The sequence below is a fragment of the Lepus europaeus genome, chromosome 10, assembly GCF_033115175.1.
Source record: "Lepus europaeus isolate LE1 chromosome 10, mLepTim1.pri, whole genome shotgun sequence".
In the NCBI taxonomy this organism is placed as follows: Eukaryota; Metazoa; Chordata; class Mammalia; order Lagomorpha; family Leporidae; genus Lepus; species Lepus europaeus.
In genome coordinates this window covers 7,396,675-7,415,620 of record NC_084836.1, presented here as the reverse complement: position 1 = coordinate 7,415,620, position 18,946 = coordinate 7,396,675, and the positions used below count along the sequence as shown (strand labels likewise).

The 18,946-nt window shown below is 48.6% G+C and overlaps 1 protein-coding gene across 4 annotated transcripts in view; it reads left to right on the top strand.

Moving 5' to 3' along the window:
• The window catches only part of TNRC6B (trinucleotide repeat containing adaptor 6B), a 295,987-nt gene that overhangs the window by 201,591 nt on the left and 75,450 nt on the right, over positions 1-18,946 (top strand). For all 4 annotated transcript variants that reach the window (XM_062202813.1, XM_062202815.1, XM_062202814.1 and 1 more), the window contains one exon: positions 14,651-14,738. In XM_062202813.1, the coding sequence (XP_062058797.1) occupies positions 14,651-14,738 (88 nt within the window). The remainder of the gene's footprint in view (positions 1-14,650; positions 14,739-18,946) is intronic.

Here is an 18,946-nt window from a genome sequence, read left to right as displayed (position 1 = left end):
TAGTATATATGTCATATTTTCATCCTGCAGCATTCTGTTAGATATTCTGTAGAATCCATTGGATTTTCCAAGTAGGAAGGTGAAGGCTTACATAGCCATTAGAGAGCCTGGGTAAAGGAGCTCAGGGGGCCCCTGTTGCTGTGGATGGATCCAGTGTTCATTCCCAGGGAAGCAGTGAACTCGTCTGTCTTGCAGCTGCAGTATGGCTCAGACCCTGGGGATGCTGCTTCGACAGAAGTCCTGTCTGCTGCTGTCTGTGTGTCTGTTTCCTGCTTCTCCAGAGCGTTTCACTTCTGACTTCAGATCGCAAGTGGGTGCCTCTCATTGGTGATACCTAACTGGAAGCCATATGAGGAAGGGAATTCTGGGAGCTTTCATTCTTCTCAGGGGTGTGCAGGGGAAGGGAGCACCTCAGGGGCGGATGAGGATGCCAGGTGAGATCCTGTGCGAGGCTGTGGGAGAGTGACTGAACAGTGCTGTGGATAAGTAGGGGTGTTAGGTGCTGTAACTTGAAGGATGTCATTTCCAAGAAGGCTCTTGGGCCGGTCGACAGAATTGGCAGTGGTAGATCATCTGGGACAAGGGGCCACGTTGCCCAATAATTGGATGAGAATAGACAATCTGGAACACGTTTAGGAGTAACGACACCAATGCTTAGGGGACGAAAAACCAGGTCACATGTGGAATGTTTGAAGAAGCTGAGAATGCCCGAGGGATGCCTGGTGGATGACTGCAGATGCTTAGAGGACTTGTTTTGTGTGATCCGGGAAGGAAGGTGCGGGACCAGCAGGTGGAAGCTGCCCCTCTGCACAGCAGCACCGGGACTGAGTAGAAGGCCGCGTCTCTCTCTCAGCAGCTGCCGGCCTGCCTGGCCAGAGCCTGCGAAGCCTCAGAGGAGTGGATTCAGATCAGATGTTCTTCAGGCACCATCTTTACAGGGGCGGGTCCCGGCCAAAATCATTGAGTATAACTTTGACCACACGGAATTTCTGAAAGTGAAAGCAAGTTCTTTTAAATATGTTATCTTACTTATTTGGCTTGAGTAACTCCAGACAAGCCAGTTCCTTGCATACGTCTCAAAATATGAAAACTGGGAAATTTGGTGAAAAGCTTAAAGTCAGAGGCTGTATCTGCAGAAATCTTACTGCCTGTTCCATTGATTCTGACACATGTTCTTTTACGTGCTTGGCATCTCTGAAATCTGCATGTGCCTACAGCTCATAGTATCCGTGGGTGTGGTTGCTTTACTTCTGCTGTCACTCCTTGCTTGCACATGCATAGCTTTGGTCATAGCTATTTCTGCTGTCACTGTTGAAATGGAGTTTCATGCATGGTTGGCACTACAGATTTTTTTTAAAATTTATTCATTTTTATTTTATTTAAAAGGCAGGGAAACAGAGATCATTCATCCTATGGTTCATTCTTCAGATGCTTGCAACAGTCAGGGCTGGGCCAAGCTAGAAGCAGGAGCCCTGACTCAGTCTGGATATCCATGTGGGTGGCAGGGACCCAAGTACTTGAACCATTACCTGCTGCATCCCAGGGAATGTATTAGACCAAACTCAAACCAAGCACTCTAGTTTGGGATGCATAGGGGCATGCGTTCTGCTACAGCAGTTAAGCCACCATCTGTGACACTGGCATCCCATATCAGTGCCAGTTTGAGTCCCAGCTATTCCACTTCTGATCCAGGTCTCGACTAACATACCTAGGAAGGCAATGGAAGAGGCCAAGTGCATGGGCCCTTGCCACCCATGGGGGATACCTAGATGGAGTTCCAGGTCTTGGCTATTACAACCATCTGGGGAATGAACTAGCAGATGGAAGATCTGTCTCTGTCTCTTTGTAACTCTGCCTGTCAAATAAATAATAAAATAATTTTTTTGACAGGCAGAGTTAGAGAGAGACAGAGACAAAGGTCTTCCTTTCGTTGGTTCATCCCCCAAATGGCCGATGCGGCCAGCATGCTGCGCCGATCAAAGCCAGGAGCCAGATGCTTCCTCCTGGTCTCCCATGCGGATGCAGGGCCCAAGCACTTAGGCCATCCTCCTGCACTCCCGGGCCACAGCAGAGAGCTGGACTGGAAGAGGAGCAACCCGGACAGAATCTGGTGCCCCAACCGGGACTAGAACCCGGGGTGCCAGCACCACAGGTGGAGGATTAGCCTAGTGAGCCGCGGCGCCGGCCATAAAATAAATTTTTATTTATTTATTTATTTATTTTTTTTGACAGGCAGAATGGACAGTGAGAGAGAGACAGAGAGAAAGGTCTTCCTTTTGCCGTTGGTTCACCCTCCAATGGCCGCCGCGGTAGCGCGCTGCGGCCGGCGCACCGCGCTGATCCGGTGGCAGGAGCCAGGTGCTTATCCTGGCCTCCCATGGGGTGCAGGGCCCAAGGACTTGGGCCATCCTCCACTGCACTCCCTGGCCACAGCAGAGAGCTGGCCTGGAAGAGGGGCAACCGGGACAGGACCGGTGCCCCAACCGGGACTAGAACCCGGTGTGCCGGCGCCGCAAGGCGGAGGATTAGCCTAGTGAGCCGCGGCGCCGGCATAAAATAAATTTTTTAACTACTTTCATAAAGATAGTACTAACCCAGCATTGAAACACCAATTCGAATATCAAGACTTAAGCTTGCTATTGATGTGGTTATTATTCAGTGAGGAATGACTACAGTTCTGTATTTTATGGGAAAGAAACAGCTGAGTGCATTACACCTGTGCTACCCAAAATGAGGTAGAGATTGTTAGAGTACATTCTTGTAGGTCCCACCTCACTCCTGCTAAGTGAGCAGCTGCGTTTTAGTGTGTGGGGAACATTGCTTTGCATGGCCTCTGAGAGGAAGGTAGACCACACACAGAAGGTGCCGTGCTACCTTTATGCATTTTTCACTGGTGATTGCCTTTCTCCTGTCTCATGATACAACTGAAGGCAGGAGAATTCTGTGGTTCTAAATGAGTGGAAAAAATGTAATAACCTTACAGTTTTAGGTTTAGCCTGACTCTTCTTCCTGTTAGCCACTCAGTCTGAATGATTTCTTTGCCCCAGCTCTGTTTGTCGTTGTCTTCTAATTTAATATCGTGTGCAAATTACATTAGCATCCCATTAAATTCCCTCAATGAGATCCAGGAAATGAAAAAAATGTTGAGAACAGATCCAGCATAGATATTTGGAGGACTCTGCTGTGTAATTTCTTCTCCTCAATGGATGTATTCCAACGTGCTCTCCTTTTTTGTGTGCCTTTGTAATTAAAAACATTCTAAATAGTTACTTTGAGCACTTTGCTTAACTCCTTTTGTTATGCTCCTTTTGTTCATTTTTCTCACTGCAAATAGGCATGTGGTAGCATTAATTCTTAATTGGTCATGATTGGTAATGGTTTGTACCTAGTTATTGTCTTACTGTTTTATGAATTTTAAGGAAATACATGTCTGTACAAGTCAGAAATATTCACCGAGCTTTGAAAAGCCCTGTTAGGTCTTGTTGGGCAGAGTTCTTGGGGTACCAACAGTAGAGTCTCTCACTCTCGGTCTGGGGTGATGCCTGCTCGGGGATCCTGGAGCGGCTGGAGCGCAAGTGCGTCCCAGCACCCGCCTCAGGGTTGTGACCTCGAGGAAGCTTTCTCTTCTTCCTGTGTAGTTGGCAGCCGTTGTCAGGTGCAGGCTGTAGGACCACGGCATCCCTGCCCTGCTTCCTGAGAAAATGAGTGACTTGTATGCTCCACAGAGCCGCACACAGGCACACCTTGTTGGCAGAGCCTAAATGAGGCTGGGATCTCTAGGGGTTGGGGAGTCTGGGAAACAGGCAAGGGTCTTGGAATCAGCATTGACCCAGCTGGCGTGCACGCCCCACCACGGAGTGAAGTAGCAGCTTGCGGGACTGCTGTGTCGCAGAAACTGTCAGGCAAACAATTGCAGGGCAGCATTAAATACTCTCTGGCCGTCTGCCACTCACTGCCTGTACATAAGACAAGCAATACCTGATCAGTAAAACTGTAACAGTTGGAACGTGTTACACTGAATTGTAGTTTCTAGACTATTTTTGGAAATGCATTTCTCTCCACATCAGAACTAAACAATTTCCAAAATTCCTCTGGACTCTGACGTGGTTTCCATAAAGAGCTACTAACTAAATGTCTTCAAGTTGAAGTCTGAAACAGTTTTAAATAGGAATCAAAAGATGAGTTTGAAGCTCTTTCTTTTAGTTGGAATTTTTGAGGTAAGTGTAGAGTCGCACTCAGTTGTAAGAAATGACACAGAGGCCCGTGTGTCCTTTACCCAGTTTCCCCAGTGGTCACTTCCTGTGGAACTGTAGAGAGCGGCATAGCCAGGGTTGGGACATGGGTGCAGTCCTTTCCTCCAGTTTGCCTGTGTGTGCATGTGTGTGATTGTGTACAGTTGTATCACAAGTAGGGGCACATATCCACCACCACCCTCAGAGTATAGGACCAATCCATCAGCACAGGGCACACCAGTGCCTCTCCTTTTAGAACCACACCGTCTCACTCCCCGCCTCACCACCTCTGACAGCCACCCGGGTCATTCAGGAACGGCATGTCAATGGGATCTTGCAGCATGCGACCTTCGGGGTTGGCCGATCTCAGCATGGCTCCCTGGAGATGCCTCCCGGTGGCTGGAGTAGTAGCAGTCTCTTCCTTTTCTTGGTGAAGCTCATCGTCGTTCTTCACAGATGGACTTGCTCCATTCACATCTGCCTGGATGATGAGAGTTGGTTCCAAACCCTAGGCCCCAAGGCGCAGCCACGCTGACTGACCGTGGAGAGCCAGGGTAGGCTTTGACACTGAATTTGAGGAAAGGAAGGTGCTCACCTGCCTGTTGAGTCCTGGCTGTTTGTTGCTGTGAGGTTCTCAGAGTCGTATGCCTTGGGGGGCACTGGTGGACGTGCACTTGTCAGCCCTGTCTGTCCTTCACGTTTGACACGACGGGCTTCAGGCATGCTTCGTCGTGTCTTCTGGGAGGTGCAAAGGTGTTCATCTCCCGCCTGGATTCTAACAAGCTGAGTTCACATGTCCGAGGTTCTGGTTCCTTCAAACACCACAACCACTGCACACTCCTCAGAGTTCCCCTAAGTGCAGCAGAGATGGAGGCGAGACCCAGCAGCGTGAAAAGTTGGACTGAAAGCCCAGGTGGGCAGGCACCTCCGTGCAGCACAGGGCGTCTGGCAGGCCCTGAGATGGTGAAGGAGGCAAAGGGAAGCTTTAAGGAAGATGCCTGGTTGTGGGCTGCAGACGTGGCTGCCACCGAGTAAGCACCGAAAACTCCACGTGTGGGAGCGTGATGATGGGGCAGTCCCTGTCCCACACGCACCTATGGCAGGGCCCTGCTGCTCACTCTTCCCTCTGCCTGGCCACTTCAAGAGACGATTCTTTTCTTTAGGTCTCTGCCTGAACGTCACTGCCTCACGGAAGGGGTGAGCGCCTCGCGTGTCCCTTCCCTTCACTCTTGGACAGCACCTTATCTGAGTTTTTATTTTTCCTTCCTTTTTCCTTGTTAAATCTAAAGTGTTCTATTTGTAGAACTTTTTAAAAATTTATTTCAGGGGCCGGCGCTGTGGCATAGTGGATTAACCCACCTCCTGCAGCACCAGCATCCCATACAGACACTGATTCAAGTCCCGGCTGCTCCACTTCCAATCCAGCTCCCTGCTAATGTACCTGGGACAGCAGCAGAAGGTGACCCAAGTCCTTGGGCCCCTGCACCCACATGGGAGATCCAGAAGAAGCTCCAGGATCTTGGCTTTGGCCTGGCCCAGCCCTGGCAGTTGTACTATTTGGGGAGTGAACCAGTAGATGGAAGACCTCTCTGTCCTCACCCCACCCCGCCCTCTAACTCTGCCTTTCAAAATAAATAAAAATAAATCTTAAGAAAATAAATTTTATTTCATTTATTTATCTATTTGATATTTATTTATCTATTTAAATTTATTTATATTTGAATAGATTTATTTATCTATTTGAAAGTTAGGGTTGGGTCCTACGTTGTGAGATAGTGGGTAAACCCACTGCCTGCAACACTGGCATCCTGTATGCATGCTGACTCCAGTTCAATTTGCTCTACTTCCAATCCAGCTCCCTGCTGATGGTGTAGCAAAATTATTGGAAAATGGCCCAAGTACTTGGATCTCTGCTACTAGCATGGGAGACCTGGATGAAGCTCCTGGCTCCTGCTTTCAGCCTGGCCCAGCCCTGGCAGTTGTGGCCATTTAGGGAGTGAACCAGCAGATGGAAGACCTCTCTCTGTCTCTCCCTATCTCTGTGTAACTCTGATTTTCAAATAAATGAATACATTAAAAAAAGAAAAGAAAGGATTATGGAGAGAGAGGGAGAGACAGAGACCTTCCATCCACTGGTTCACTCCCCAGATGGCCACAGTGGCCAGGGCTGGGCCAGGCCAAAGCCAGGAGCTTTGTCCGGATTTCCCAAGTGGGTGGCAGGGGCTTAAGAACCGGAGCTATCTTCTGCTGGTTTCCCCAGGACATTAGCAGGGAGTTGGATTGGAAGTGGAGCAGCTGGGCCATGAATGGGATGAACCCACACCCACATGGGATGCCAGTGCCACAGGTGGCAGCTTTACCTGCTGTACCACAACCAGCTCTACTCTTTTAAATTTTTATAACAATTTTACCTGACATATAGAACTTGTGCATATTTATATGTACCACTCGATATTTCCATATATGAGTATGTTATGTATGCCTAGTTAGGGTAAACATTTATCATCTCAAGCATTTATCACTTCTTCATTCAAAATTCTTTCTTCAAGCCTTTGGGTTTTTTTCTTTTTTTTTTTTTTGGAAGCAAAATATACAGTACATTATTATAGTACTCAACACTACTGTGCAATGGAATCCAGCTTTCTTTTTTGAAATTTATTTTAGAGGTAGGGAGATAAATAGAGAAGAGTTCCCAAATTCCCAAATGCTTACAACAGCTTAGGCTGGGATGAGTGGGAACCTGGAACTCAATCCAGGTCTCCTATGTGGGTGACATGACTCCAGTTACTTGAAAGCTGTAGTCAGGAGCCAGAGCTACAAATGGAGCTGAAGTATTACAGTATGGGATTTGGGCATCTTTTTTGTTTGTTTGTTTTCTTGAAGATTTATTTACTTATTTGAAAGTCAGAATTACAGAGAGACAGGAAGAGACAGAGAGGGAAAGAGATCTTCCATTCTCTGTTTCACTCTCCAAATGGCTGCAACCACCAGGGTGGGCCAAGCCAAAGCCAAGAGCCAAGCGCTTCTTCTGGGTCTCCTGCATGGCTGAAGGGCCCCAAGCACTTGGGCTGTCCTCTGCTGGTTTCCCAGGCATGTTAGCAGGGAGCTGGATCTGAAGTAGAGCCTCTGGGACTTGAAGTGGCACCCATATTGGGTGCTGGTACTGCAGATGGCGGTTAACTTGCTGCACCACAGATTGGCCCCTGAAATGGGCTTCTTAACTACTAGGCAAAACGCCCACTCCCAGCTTTACTCTCTGTATAACGTTTGTCATGATTTCCTGCCATTGTGGGCTGTCTGCCCCGAGGGTAGGGACTGTCTTTTGCCCACTGTTCTGCCTGAGTATGTGTGTTAGATGTCTGTTGTTACCCTTTCCTGAACCACATCTCCCTCGGGAGGTGTATAGTCTGGCTCGCTCTTGAGTTGTGCTTTTCACTAACATTTGTTTGGAGGCCATTCTGTGTTCCTGTGTGCCAAGCACACAGACAAGAAGAGTAAGGTTGGTCCCCGAGTCCCACAGTGTGCTGGGCGCACTGGAAGAGTGCGTGCTGACGCCTGGTGAGTACAGAAGCCGTCAGTCTCACGGAGTCAACACCTGGAGTGAGAGCGCGGGTCTTTTGACTGAAGGCAGTTTTCTGAGTTCACGATGCGTGCCACTCTCTATCCTCTGCCTGCCATGTCCCCTGCGCTGCGTCCACCTTGCCCTTCCTCAGTCACAGCGTCTTTCTCCTTTCCACTTGTTCCCTCTGTCTGGAGTGTTCTCCAGGAAACCACATGGTCAGAGAGGCCTTTCCTAGCCATAACGTGCAAAGTGCCCTCTCCCTCTGTTCGCTCTGCCTGTCCCCTCGGGGGCACTGTTGCCACCTGAACATACATTTCGTTCTCTCTCTTGTTTGTTGCTGTCTCATTCACTAAAAAGTGAATCTTCTGTGACCTGCAGCTTGGTTTTGTTTCTGCCTTACCCTCAGGGCTTAGGGCAGCATCTGGGTCATGTGGAGTGACAGTCAATGTTTATTAGAGGATTCAGTCTGTTCCTGGGCACCCTGGAAGATGGCAGGGAGAACACAGCCGAGCACCCAGGGCAGGCTCTGCTCCTGTAAAAGCAGCAGGCTCCAGAAGCCATTTCACCTGCTCTGGTGCTGCGATGACTGATTGATTGCATCTGCCTTGAGGGCGGCCCGGGAGGCATGGACCATAGTTACAGGGTGCATGGAATATGGCAAATTTCTTTGGAATTGGAGTTCTTAGGGAAGGATTCATGGAAGCAAGTGGACCTTGAGCCAGGACTTGATGGTGGGCAGTGTGTGCTGTGCAGCTAACAGGAGGATGGAGGGGCGGGCATTTGGGTGCCTGGCACACCTGCATCCCATTTCTGAGTGCCAGGATTTGAGTCCAGCTCCTCTTTGATTCTAGCTTCCTGCTAATGCGCACCCTGAGAGGGAGCAGTTAATGATGCAAGTGCTTAGGCCCCTGCCACCCATGTGGGAGACTTGGATTAAGTTCCTGGCTGCTGGCTTCACCCTGGCCCAGCCCTGGTGGTTGTGGGCATTTGGGAAGTGAAGCAGTGAGCAGATCTTTGGCCATCTGTGTATATGTGTGTCTATGCCTTTCAAAAGAAATAAATAACAAGGAGGCTGGCTTTTATGGCTGACATGCAAAATGGTTGATGACAAAGGGGATGTCGTGTGGCTGCCAGTGGCTGCCAGAGCCTGCGCTGGGGTTTGTGGCACAGTTGCTGCTGCTCATAGCTTACCCACACAGCCTGGCACTGCAGGGCGGGGCTCTGGAGTGGCGTCACCCTTCAGGAACATCAGCCTGGGCTCCTGAGTGTTCTGAGCCTGCATGCAGAGCAGGAGGGGACTGCCGTGCCTCAGCTCCGTGGAAGGACGGGCACCTTCCTTTCCTCTCGAATAGTGCCCATCCTGAAAAAGATCACTTCGGCTTCTCTCCACTGATGGATCCTGTGAAAAGCAAAGAACATGCCATTGGGGTCTTCCTTCACCTGGAGGTTTGTGAGAGTCCTCTGGCGTTCTACCATCCTGTGTTTGTTTTAGATTGCTGTGTTTGCACTTGCTGTATCCTTTGCTCACCCACACAGCACCTGTTCCCCCAGGACCGACAAGAAGAAGCCGAAGTGATAACAGACTTGTCCACTGCAGAGGCCAGTGCTGGTGCCTGGTGTTAAATCCCAGCTCCTGGGCGAGGGCTCCCTAACATCACCTGTTGGGACACACACAAAGAACCTTGCTTGGTACAGCACGCCCCCATCAGTGAAGGAGATGGGTTTGGGCTGTGACTGGGAGGTCTGGAGCGTTTTGAGAGTCTGAGGGGCTCCATATTCCACACGTGCCTACAGGTCACTCACGTGGAAGTCTTCACAGACAAGGAAGTGTGGATGCCCATGGTGTTGCTGGCACATGGTAGACCCTCAGTAAACACTAAGCAGACGTGTTGGCTGAACTGCGTGGTGATTTGGGAGAAGAGGGAGGGAGGATGGGAGTGAGTTCTCATGCCCTTCTCATGAGCAGGTGATGGCAGAACGGGACCCACTCCTTGTGTTTGTATTTGGGCGCTGTATGGGAGATGCAATTTTTGAGGTGGAAGCCAGGTAATGATATTATAAAGTATAAATTTAAACAAGAACTCAGAACAGCCGTTTTCAACACTAGTGCCACGTGGTGGAATCCCTCGAGAGTTCTCTGGGATTTGATCCGGGGTGCTGCCAGGGCAATCATTTTGTGGTTTTTGTTTGGATTTTGTTTTCTTTTTGGAAACAATCTCGAATTTACAGAGTTTGGACTTGTATGATTTTTAAAAGCCTTTGAATCATTTGAGAATAAACTGCTGACCCACGGCTCTTTGCCAGCAGCCCTTCCCACAACCCTTTACAGTGTCTTTCTGACAAAGAAGAACATTCCTGTGGAACCGCAGGGGGCCGTGCGCCGGGTGGGGTGGGGGCAGCAACACTGACCCACTTCTGCCATTGGCTCGCAGCCCCTCAAGGGGGACACTCGCCCCAGTAGGGAAAGTGTGCTGGGTCTCTCTGGTCTCATTCCTGTGTGGGACAGTGCCTCAGTCTTTCCTTGCCTGGCATGTCCTTGGTGACGGCACACCCACTGCCCTGTCGCCCTGTAGAGTGCCCCTCGGCAGAGAGCCACGCGGCATTTCCTCCTGGTGATAGCTGGGTCACACATGTTTGAAAAGCATGTGGCAGACGTGGTGCCACAGCATCACCCCAGCTAACTCACGGTTTCAGTTTGGGCCCTAGGTGATTAAGATAGTGTCTGCCAGGCTTCTCCTTGGTATGACTGTTTCCCCCTTTCTGATTAAGAAGTGTTTTATGGGAGATACTTGGAAGTTGTGGATATTCTGTTCCTCATCACTTTGTTTATTCTCTCTGCGTCAATTCGTATTTCTCTGTGTTCTATAGTGGCTTGCCATCTCTTACTGTCATTCATTGTGATGCTCATCTTGTCCCAGATTTGTCTTGTAGGAGCCCCTTCTGACTTGTCCTCTGCGACTATTTAACATGGTCTAGTCATTCTTTGAGCACTTCCTGCTTTTTGACAAATATATAGTCTAGTTCCATCTTGAACTTCCCTCGCCCTAGCCATAGAATTAGCGCTCTTTCCAAAAAACTCAATTCTTTTATTAAAGATTAATATTTAGAGGCCACCAGCCTGGGTGCCGCGTGTTCACTGCCATCTCAACATTGCGGTGATGGAGCTAGGTGTGTGTGTGCGTGAAGAAACACATGCTCCCAGAAATCTGCAGGCAAGGTGACATCTGTGTTCAGTGTGATAGCCGTCTACATTATTGAAAGCCATGGGTTCATGCCAATAACTAATTTGGACCCAACCCCACAGGGCTTATTTGCATTTTTGGTAGCTCCTGTTTTCAACAGTGAGAAATCTGTCTCTTGTCGTTGGGTTCTTACTTATTGATTGGTCGCCAGCGTCCGTCAGCTCCTGCAGGGATGCCCTCCTTCCTGTGTGTGGGCTATGACTCAGCACAGGGCCTGGTAAAGCTCCCCAGATGCTGAGCCAGAAGAAAGCCGAATCCTGCACTGTGGGATTCGTGGATTCATAGCAGGTTTGTAAGTCGAGTTGGCAAAACAGATTCTTCTAAGGAGGTGAAATTGGAAGGGAAGGCTGCACTCTACCAGGATGCGTGGCAAAAAGTCAGGGTGAAAGCACAGCCTGTCTCCTGGAAAGCTTTGAAAAATATTTGTTTTGGAAATAAATCCCCTTCTAGTGAGCATGAATTTCAGTCTCTTCCTTGAATTACCTGTTTATAGGAAAAATACTTGAATAGGTTAGTTATTTTTTAAGAATGTGTCTCAGGAAAAACTTGCAGCCTTTTTTTTTACATTGCATTTTTTCAAATAAACTTTTGATTTCAGAATAATTTTAGATTTGTGAAAAAGTGGCAACTTAATGCTTTTCCAATGCACTAAACATTTAAGTAGGAGAGAAATTCAGGTTGTGGTTGCTTCTTTACTGTAGCTGTTTTTACTATAAAATGTGGAAACCAAATATCAGTAACATGGACATGAGGAACCCCAGCCTGAAGCCAGAGGAAGAAAGAGACTCTCAGAGTGGAATGTAACAGGATGTGGAAGCAGACATCTCAGGTGGGCAGCGCCCATACTGCCAGTTTTCTAAGGTCATTTTTTTTAAAGATATATTTTACTTATTTGAAAGGCAGAGTTAGAGAAAGGGAAAGAGAGAAAGGTCTTCCATCTGCTGGTTTACTCCCTAAAAGGCCACAACAGCTGGGGCTGGGCCAGGCTAGAGCCAGGAGCAGCTTCCTGGTCTCCCAGGTAGTGTGGAAGCCCAAGCCCTTAGGCCATCCTCTACTGCTTCCCCAGGCACTTTAGCAGGGAGCTGGATTAGAAGTAGAACAGCTGGAACTCGAAGGGGAATAGTGCCCATATGGGATGTCGGCATCTCAGGCAGCACGGCTTTATCCACTTCGCCACAACACCAGCCCCGGGTCACTTCCATAAAGTGGTACAAGAGTTTCACACTTTGATGTACACATATAGAATCTGACTCCAGCATCAAATATTAAGTAAAATCTTCCCCTGATTGTATTCATAAAGTTTTCATGCAGGTTACTTTAAGAATGTAAACTTTGTATATTTTGTATATTTATTTATACCCAGAGCGGTAGAAGGAGAAAGGCCAATCTTTGTGATTGTGGACAAAGTCATTGACAACATGTAGCTAAAGCAATTAAAAAAATCTTACTCTCTTGGCCGGCGCCGTGGCTCAACAGGCTAATCCTCCGCCTAGCGGCGCGGGCACACCAGGTTCTAGTCCCGGTCGGGGCGCCGGATTCTGTCCCAGTTGCCCCTCTTCCAGGCCAGCTCTCTGCTGTGGCCCGGGAAGGCAGTGGAGGATGGCCCAAGTGCTTGGGCCCTGCACCCGCATGGGAGACCAGGATAAGCACCTGGCTCCTGCCTTCGGATCAGCGTGGTGCACTGGCCACAGTGCACTGGCCGCAGCGGCCATTGGAGGGTGAACCAACGGCAAAGGAAGACCTTTCTCTCTGTCTCTCTCTCTCACTGTCCACTCTGCCTGTCAAAAAAAAAAAAATCTTACTCTCTGTAAATACAATATTAAGTACACATGCCTGAGAGCCAACCTTGGTTTTGGTTCAAAGTTACTTCTGTGCAAACTGAGGGTTTTGAACTACATCTCCACTTGCCAAACTTAGCACCTTCAGGAACCATCTTGGTGGTTTTTGCCCTGTTTGCATATCTGTTATTTGCATAACTTTGTTATTTAACTTAATTAATTTGACCTTATTCTAGGCGATACCTGTAGAATCATGATTTGATGTGCTGGGCCCCCTAAAATGAGGGCAGGCATTGTACACCGTGGGTTAAACTGCTGCCTGGGTCATCCATATTCCATATCAGGGGGCCTGGTTTGAGCCCCGGTTACTCTTTGCTTCTGGTCTAGCTTCCTACTAATGTGCCTCAGAGGGAGCAGATAATGGCCTCACATACTTGGGTCCTTGCCACCCCTGTGGGAGCCCTCATGGAATTCTTGGCTTTGGCCTGGCCCAGCCCTGGCTGTTACAGGCAACTGGGGAGTAAACTGGTGGATGGAAGATCTCTCTGTCTCTCCTTTTCTCCCTCTCACTCTGCCTTCCAAGTAAATAAATAAATGTTAAAAAAAAAAAAAAAAAGGCAGGCGCCGCGGCTCACTAGGCTAATCCTCCGCCTTGCGGCGCCGGCACACCGGGTTCTAGTCCTGGTCGGGGCACCGATCCTGTCCCGGTTGCCCCTCTTCCAGGCCAGCTCTCTGCTGTGGCCAGGGAGTACAGTGGAGGATGGCCCAAGTGCTTGGGCCCTGTACCCCATGGGAGACCAGGAGAAGCACCTGGCTCCTGCCATCGGATCAGCGCGGTGCGCCGGCCACAGCGCGCTACCGCGGCAGGCCATTGGAGGGTGAACCAACGGCAAAAGGAAGACCTTTCTCTCTGTATCTCTCACTGTCCACTCTGCCTGTCAAAAAATAAAATAAAATAAATTAAAAAAAAAAAAAAAAACACCTCTAAGTACCACAGGCAGTATCTGCCCAGCATTCTGGGGAACGGGGGGCTCCATCACTGATTGGCCTTGCAATTCTGAAATTCAGTGAGGACTGAGTTTGGGGTTTCTTACCTGAGCCTTGAAGTTGTTAACATCCAGTGGTTGCTCAAAGGATACTCCAAAAAGTCTGTGGAAAAGTGAATTAAAGGATAAGTTTATTTTGTTGCAAAAAAAATTTTTTGTTTAAATCTATGCATATTATTGTTTTCAAAGAAGTTCATGAAAAGTACATATTATGAAAAAACTAGGTGTGGATTTCAACAACAGTTTATCTCTCTTTTTTCTTTTTAAGATCTGTTTATTTACTTGAAACACAGAATATGGAGAGAAAGGGAGAGACAGGGAGATCTTCCATCCACTGGTTCACTCCCCAAATGGCTACAAGGGTTAGGGCTGGGCCACGCCAAAGCCAGGAACTTTATCTGGATCTCCCACCAGGGTGCAGGGGCCCAAGTGTACTTGGCCATCCTCTGCTACTTTCCCAGGTACACGACCCTGAAGGTATCACAGGGACACATAAATTATGACACATAGCTGTGCACCACCATTGACCTCTAATAGGTTGTTTGTGAGAAATATTGAGAAGCCAATGGATATTGTCATATTCAAGTCAGGTCTTTTGCTGTGTGGAAATAGATTAATCCTTTATAAGAGGAATGATAAACTATACCAGATGCGGCAAGTAACGCCGAGTGTCCTGCTCGGTCACGGCGAGGAGCTGTTGCCTGGCAGATGCCTTACAAGCGTTTCCTTGGCTACAGAAAGGGTTGTGAGGATGCATGCCTAACCTTCTGGTGTGACATTGCCTTAACAGAGAGAAGGAGCAAGAAAGGGAAGAACAGTTAATGGAAGACAAGAAAAGGAAGAAAGAGGATAAGAAGAAAAAAGAAGCCACTCAGAAGGTAGGTTTTAATCCATCAGATCTGTCTTCAGGGCTGCCGAGCATCCAGAATAAGTAGCTGTCTGGTCTGGACACCTGACCTCTCAGTAATACTGCTTGAGACATTTATCTAAGAGTGTTTTTGTTGTTGTTCGTTTGTTTGTTTGTTTGTTTGTTTTAACAAGCAAAAAAAGATTTATTTATTAATTTTTTGACAGGCAGAGTTAGACAGTGAGAGAGAGAGACAGAGAGAAAGGTCTTCCTTCCGTTGGTTCACTCCCCAAATGGCCGCCATGGCCGGCGTGCCACACCAATCCGAAGCCAGGAGCCAGGTGCTTCCTCCTGGTCTCCCGTGCGGGTGCAGGGCCCAAGCACTTGAGCCATCCTCCACTGCCCTCCTGGGCCACAGCAGAGAGCTGGCCTGGAAGAGGAGCAACCCGGGACTAGTACCCGACGCCCCGACCGGGACTTGAACCTGGGGTGCCGGTGCCGCAGGCGGAGGATTAGCCTAGTGAGCCGTGGTGCCAGCCTATTTAAGAGTTTTAAGACTCAAATTGGGAGAAAATTCAAGGCTTGCATTTGTACCACAAGGTAGATGTCGGATAATGTCACAGCTGATTTTAGGATAACAACAGTAAACGGTATTGACAAAGGCAAGAGAGTGATGTGACTCACAATTATTGTCCTATTTCCTTGTTTGTATAATAATCGAATCTCCATCTCTCTTCCCTCCTCCCTCCCTTCTTCCATTCCTCCTTTGCTCCCTCCCATCTGTGGATCCTTCCTTCCTCTTTTCCACTCCTTCTTCCCCCTCTCCAGGCATCTCCCTCCCCTCCCCCTTCCTTCCCTCCCCTCCCCTCCCCCTTCCTTCCCTCCCCTCCCCCCTTCTCTTCCCCTCCCCTCCCCCCTTCTCCTCCCCTCCCTCTCTTGTCTACCCTCTTCCCTCTTCCCTCTTCCCTCTCCTCTCTCCTCTCTCCTCCCTCCCTCCCTCCCTCCTTGCCTTCCTTCCTTCCAACAGACAGGTTCTGCATCAGTTGATTCACTCTCCAAATGCCCACATCAGCCAGGGCTTGGCCAGGCTGAAAGGAGGTACCAGGAACTCAGTCTGAGTCTCCCACATGGGTGTCAGGAACCCAAGAACGTGATTCATCACCCACTGCCTCCCAGAGTATATATTAAAGCGAAGCTGGTTAAAAAACAGAGCCTGGACTGAAACCCAGAGACTTCCATACGGGTTGCAGGCTTCCCAAGTGGCATCTTAACTACTATGCCAAACACCTGCCTCTGAATCTCCATTTTCTTAAGCAAGTTTATAGAATAACTTTCCAAAACTTGTTATCCTGGTGTCCTTTTTGGCCTGCCCATTGTTGGTTAGGTGCGCGTGCGTTTTAATGATTGCGTGTGGAGCCCCTCAGGAAGGATCTAGCGGGTCTACGAGTGCTTTCAGGGTTATGTCATTGTACAGCTTTGAGGGATTTGCTTAGAGAAAAAGGAGAAATGCTAAAAGAAAAAGTGACAGGGTTGACAGCTGTCAGCAGTCAGGTCTCAGTTGAGCTGTTTGTCGGAGTGGCTAGAGGCCCCGCCCCTCGCTTCAGCATGCCCTCTGCCCTGGCCCTGGTTTGCTCTGGCCTCTTTCCCTCACCTCACCTTTCCTTTGATGTGGCCGGGCTCAGCAGGGCTGCCTGTGAACCTTTTTTGGAGGCAAGGAGATTGCTTTGAGCATTGGCTAATGGTTCTTCCCACTACCTGAAGCACCTGGGAAGCAGCGCCTCCCTGCTGTGGTGCCAGGAGCTCAGCAGGAAGTGTAGACTGAGAGTCAGTGCAGTTGAACATGAGCCAGGTAAGGGGCAGAGGCTCTGGAAGCATTTCCAATGCAGCGTTTCTCATACTGAAATAAATCATATCTGAGTACCAGCACAAAGAAAATCCTGGGAATATTTTCTGAATTGGATTACTTAAAACTGTGCCATCTTAAGCATAGGAACAGAATTTTATCTTTTCTTTGTGACTTAATTAAAAGGAACATTCATCATTATTTGGTGCTGTAATAGGCCATAGTACTCTTTAAGATTCTGTCTGTTTCCGGTCGTGGTTCTGTTTCTGTTAATAGTGGTTTGTTCCTCGTCACATCTCGGCTGTACCTGCTTCTCACGTGCAGCTTTTCATCCTAACTTGAATTGTCTAAAATTCTGGAGTCATAAAGACTCTGAATTAAGAAGCCAGATAAAAACCCAGAGGGTTTTTTTTTTTTTTAACTTCTCCAGGCGTCACAGCCACGTCTACTGTCCCTGAGGCTGCCATGGGGCATTGGTGGCCTCGACCCTGTGACCTCTGGACTCTTGTCTGTGGGCCCTTCACACTCGGAATCCCCCAAGTAGAGTCATGTGATACTGAACCCCAGTGAAAGGTTTCTTTCCTTCAGGGCGCTCAGACGTTTCATCTACTGCGGTAGCACAAACACTGGATTTTGCAGTCTGTGGAGTGGATGGTTACTAGGCCACACACCAGGAACCCTGAGCAAAGACTGCTAACAAGAGAATAACAAATAGAGTGATTATTTCAGACAGTATACATTCCACCTGCACTCAACACAGATAACAGTGTTTTGTGTGTTCTTTTTTTTTAAACTTAAGTTTTAAAAAAAAAAAAAACATTTATTTGAAAGGCAGGGAAGCAGAGAAACCTCCATCCCCTGGTTCACCCCTGAGATGCCCACAGCAGCCACAGCTGGACCAGGCTGCAGCCAGGAGCCACAGGTCTGCCGTGTGGGTGGGAGGGAAGCAAGTACTTGAGCCATGATCTGCTGCCTCCCAGGATGCATTAGTGGGAAGCTGGAATGGAGGATGGAGCCAGCACTCAGACTCCGAAGCTCATCACTGTGTCAAACTCCTGCCCCAACTGCTTTCTGTTGAACTAAAAATATCAATATCTAAAATAGTGAAATATGTATCTGTAGGGGCTGGCATTGTGGTGCAGCAGTTTAGGCCGTTCTTTGCAGTGCTGGCATCCCATTTGGAGAGCTGTTCAAGTGCTGGCTGCTCCACTTATGATCCAGCTCCCTTCTAATGCTCCTGGAAGGCAGGAGAAGATGGCCCAAGTACTTGGGTCCTTGCCACACATTGGTAGACTTGGATGGAGTTCCTGGCTCCTGTCTTTGACTTGGCCTGGCCCCAACCATTGCAGTCATTTTGGGAGTGAGCCAGTGGATGGTAGATCTCTTTTTCTTTCTGCTTCTCCCTCTCTCTCTCTTTCAAATAGGTAAATATTTGATGTGTATGTGTGTGTGTGTGAGAGAGAGAGAGAGATACACATACACATAGAGAAACACACACACACACATCTACAAACTCACTAGATTATTCTGACAGAAAAGTGATTTAAAATGAAGCACGGTTAGGCTGGCGTTTTGGGGTAGTAGATCAAACCTCAGCCTATGAGGCCGGCATCCCATATGGGTACCTGTTTGAGTCCCGGCTGCTCTACTTCCAATACAGCTCCCTGCTAATGTGCCTGGGAAAGCAGCAGAGGATGACCCAAGGGCTTGGGCCCCTTTAGCCATGTGGAAGACTCGGATGTGGCTCCTGGCTTCGGTCTGACCCAGCTTTGGCTATTACGGCCATTTGGGGAGTGAACCAGCAGATGAAACATCTCTCTCTCTTTCTCTCTCTTTCTCCTCTCTTTCTTCTCTCTCCCTCTCTCTCTCTAACTTTGTGTTTCAAATAAATCTCTGAAAAACAATGAAGGATCGTGTGGGTGTGTGTGTGGGGGGTTGGTGGGGGTGTGTGTGAGGGGTGTGGGTGGGTGGGGGTGTGTGTTCAGGAGTGAATAGGATTATTCATGTGGAGAGAACAGTTGATGCAGCTGGACAGTCCCCATTGTGTTCGCATCTGCATGAAGGACTGATCAAGAAGTGATGGCAAAGAGGAAAGTTACCATAAGTAAAGTGATAAGCAACACAGATTCAGCCATTTCTGCTCAGAGGTGTTCTATGTCAGCTGACAGTCTAGGCTGACACGACCGAGGCATGGCCTTTGATATCATTTTATTACACTGAGTCATTGCCTGATTTCAGAATTAAATTCTGATTTGGCAGGTCTAAGGAGCGAGCACAAAGCTCACCATGTGATTATCTCAGTGGTTTCCAGCCTTATTGTTGAGACAGTGCCTCGACTGGGAGGCACAAAATGTGCTGCGATGCAAAGAAATGTAGGGAATGTGCCAGAGGTTCTA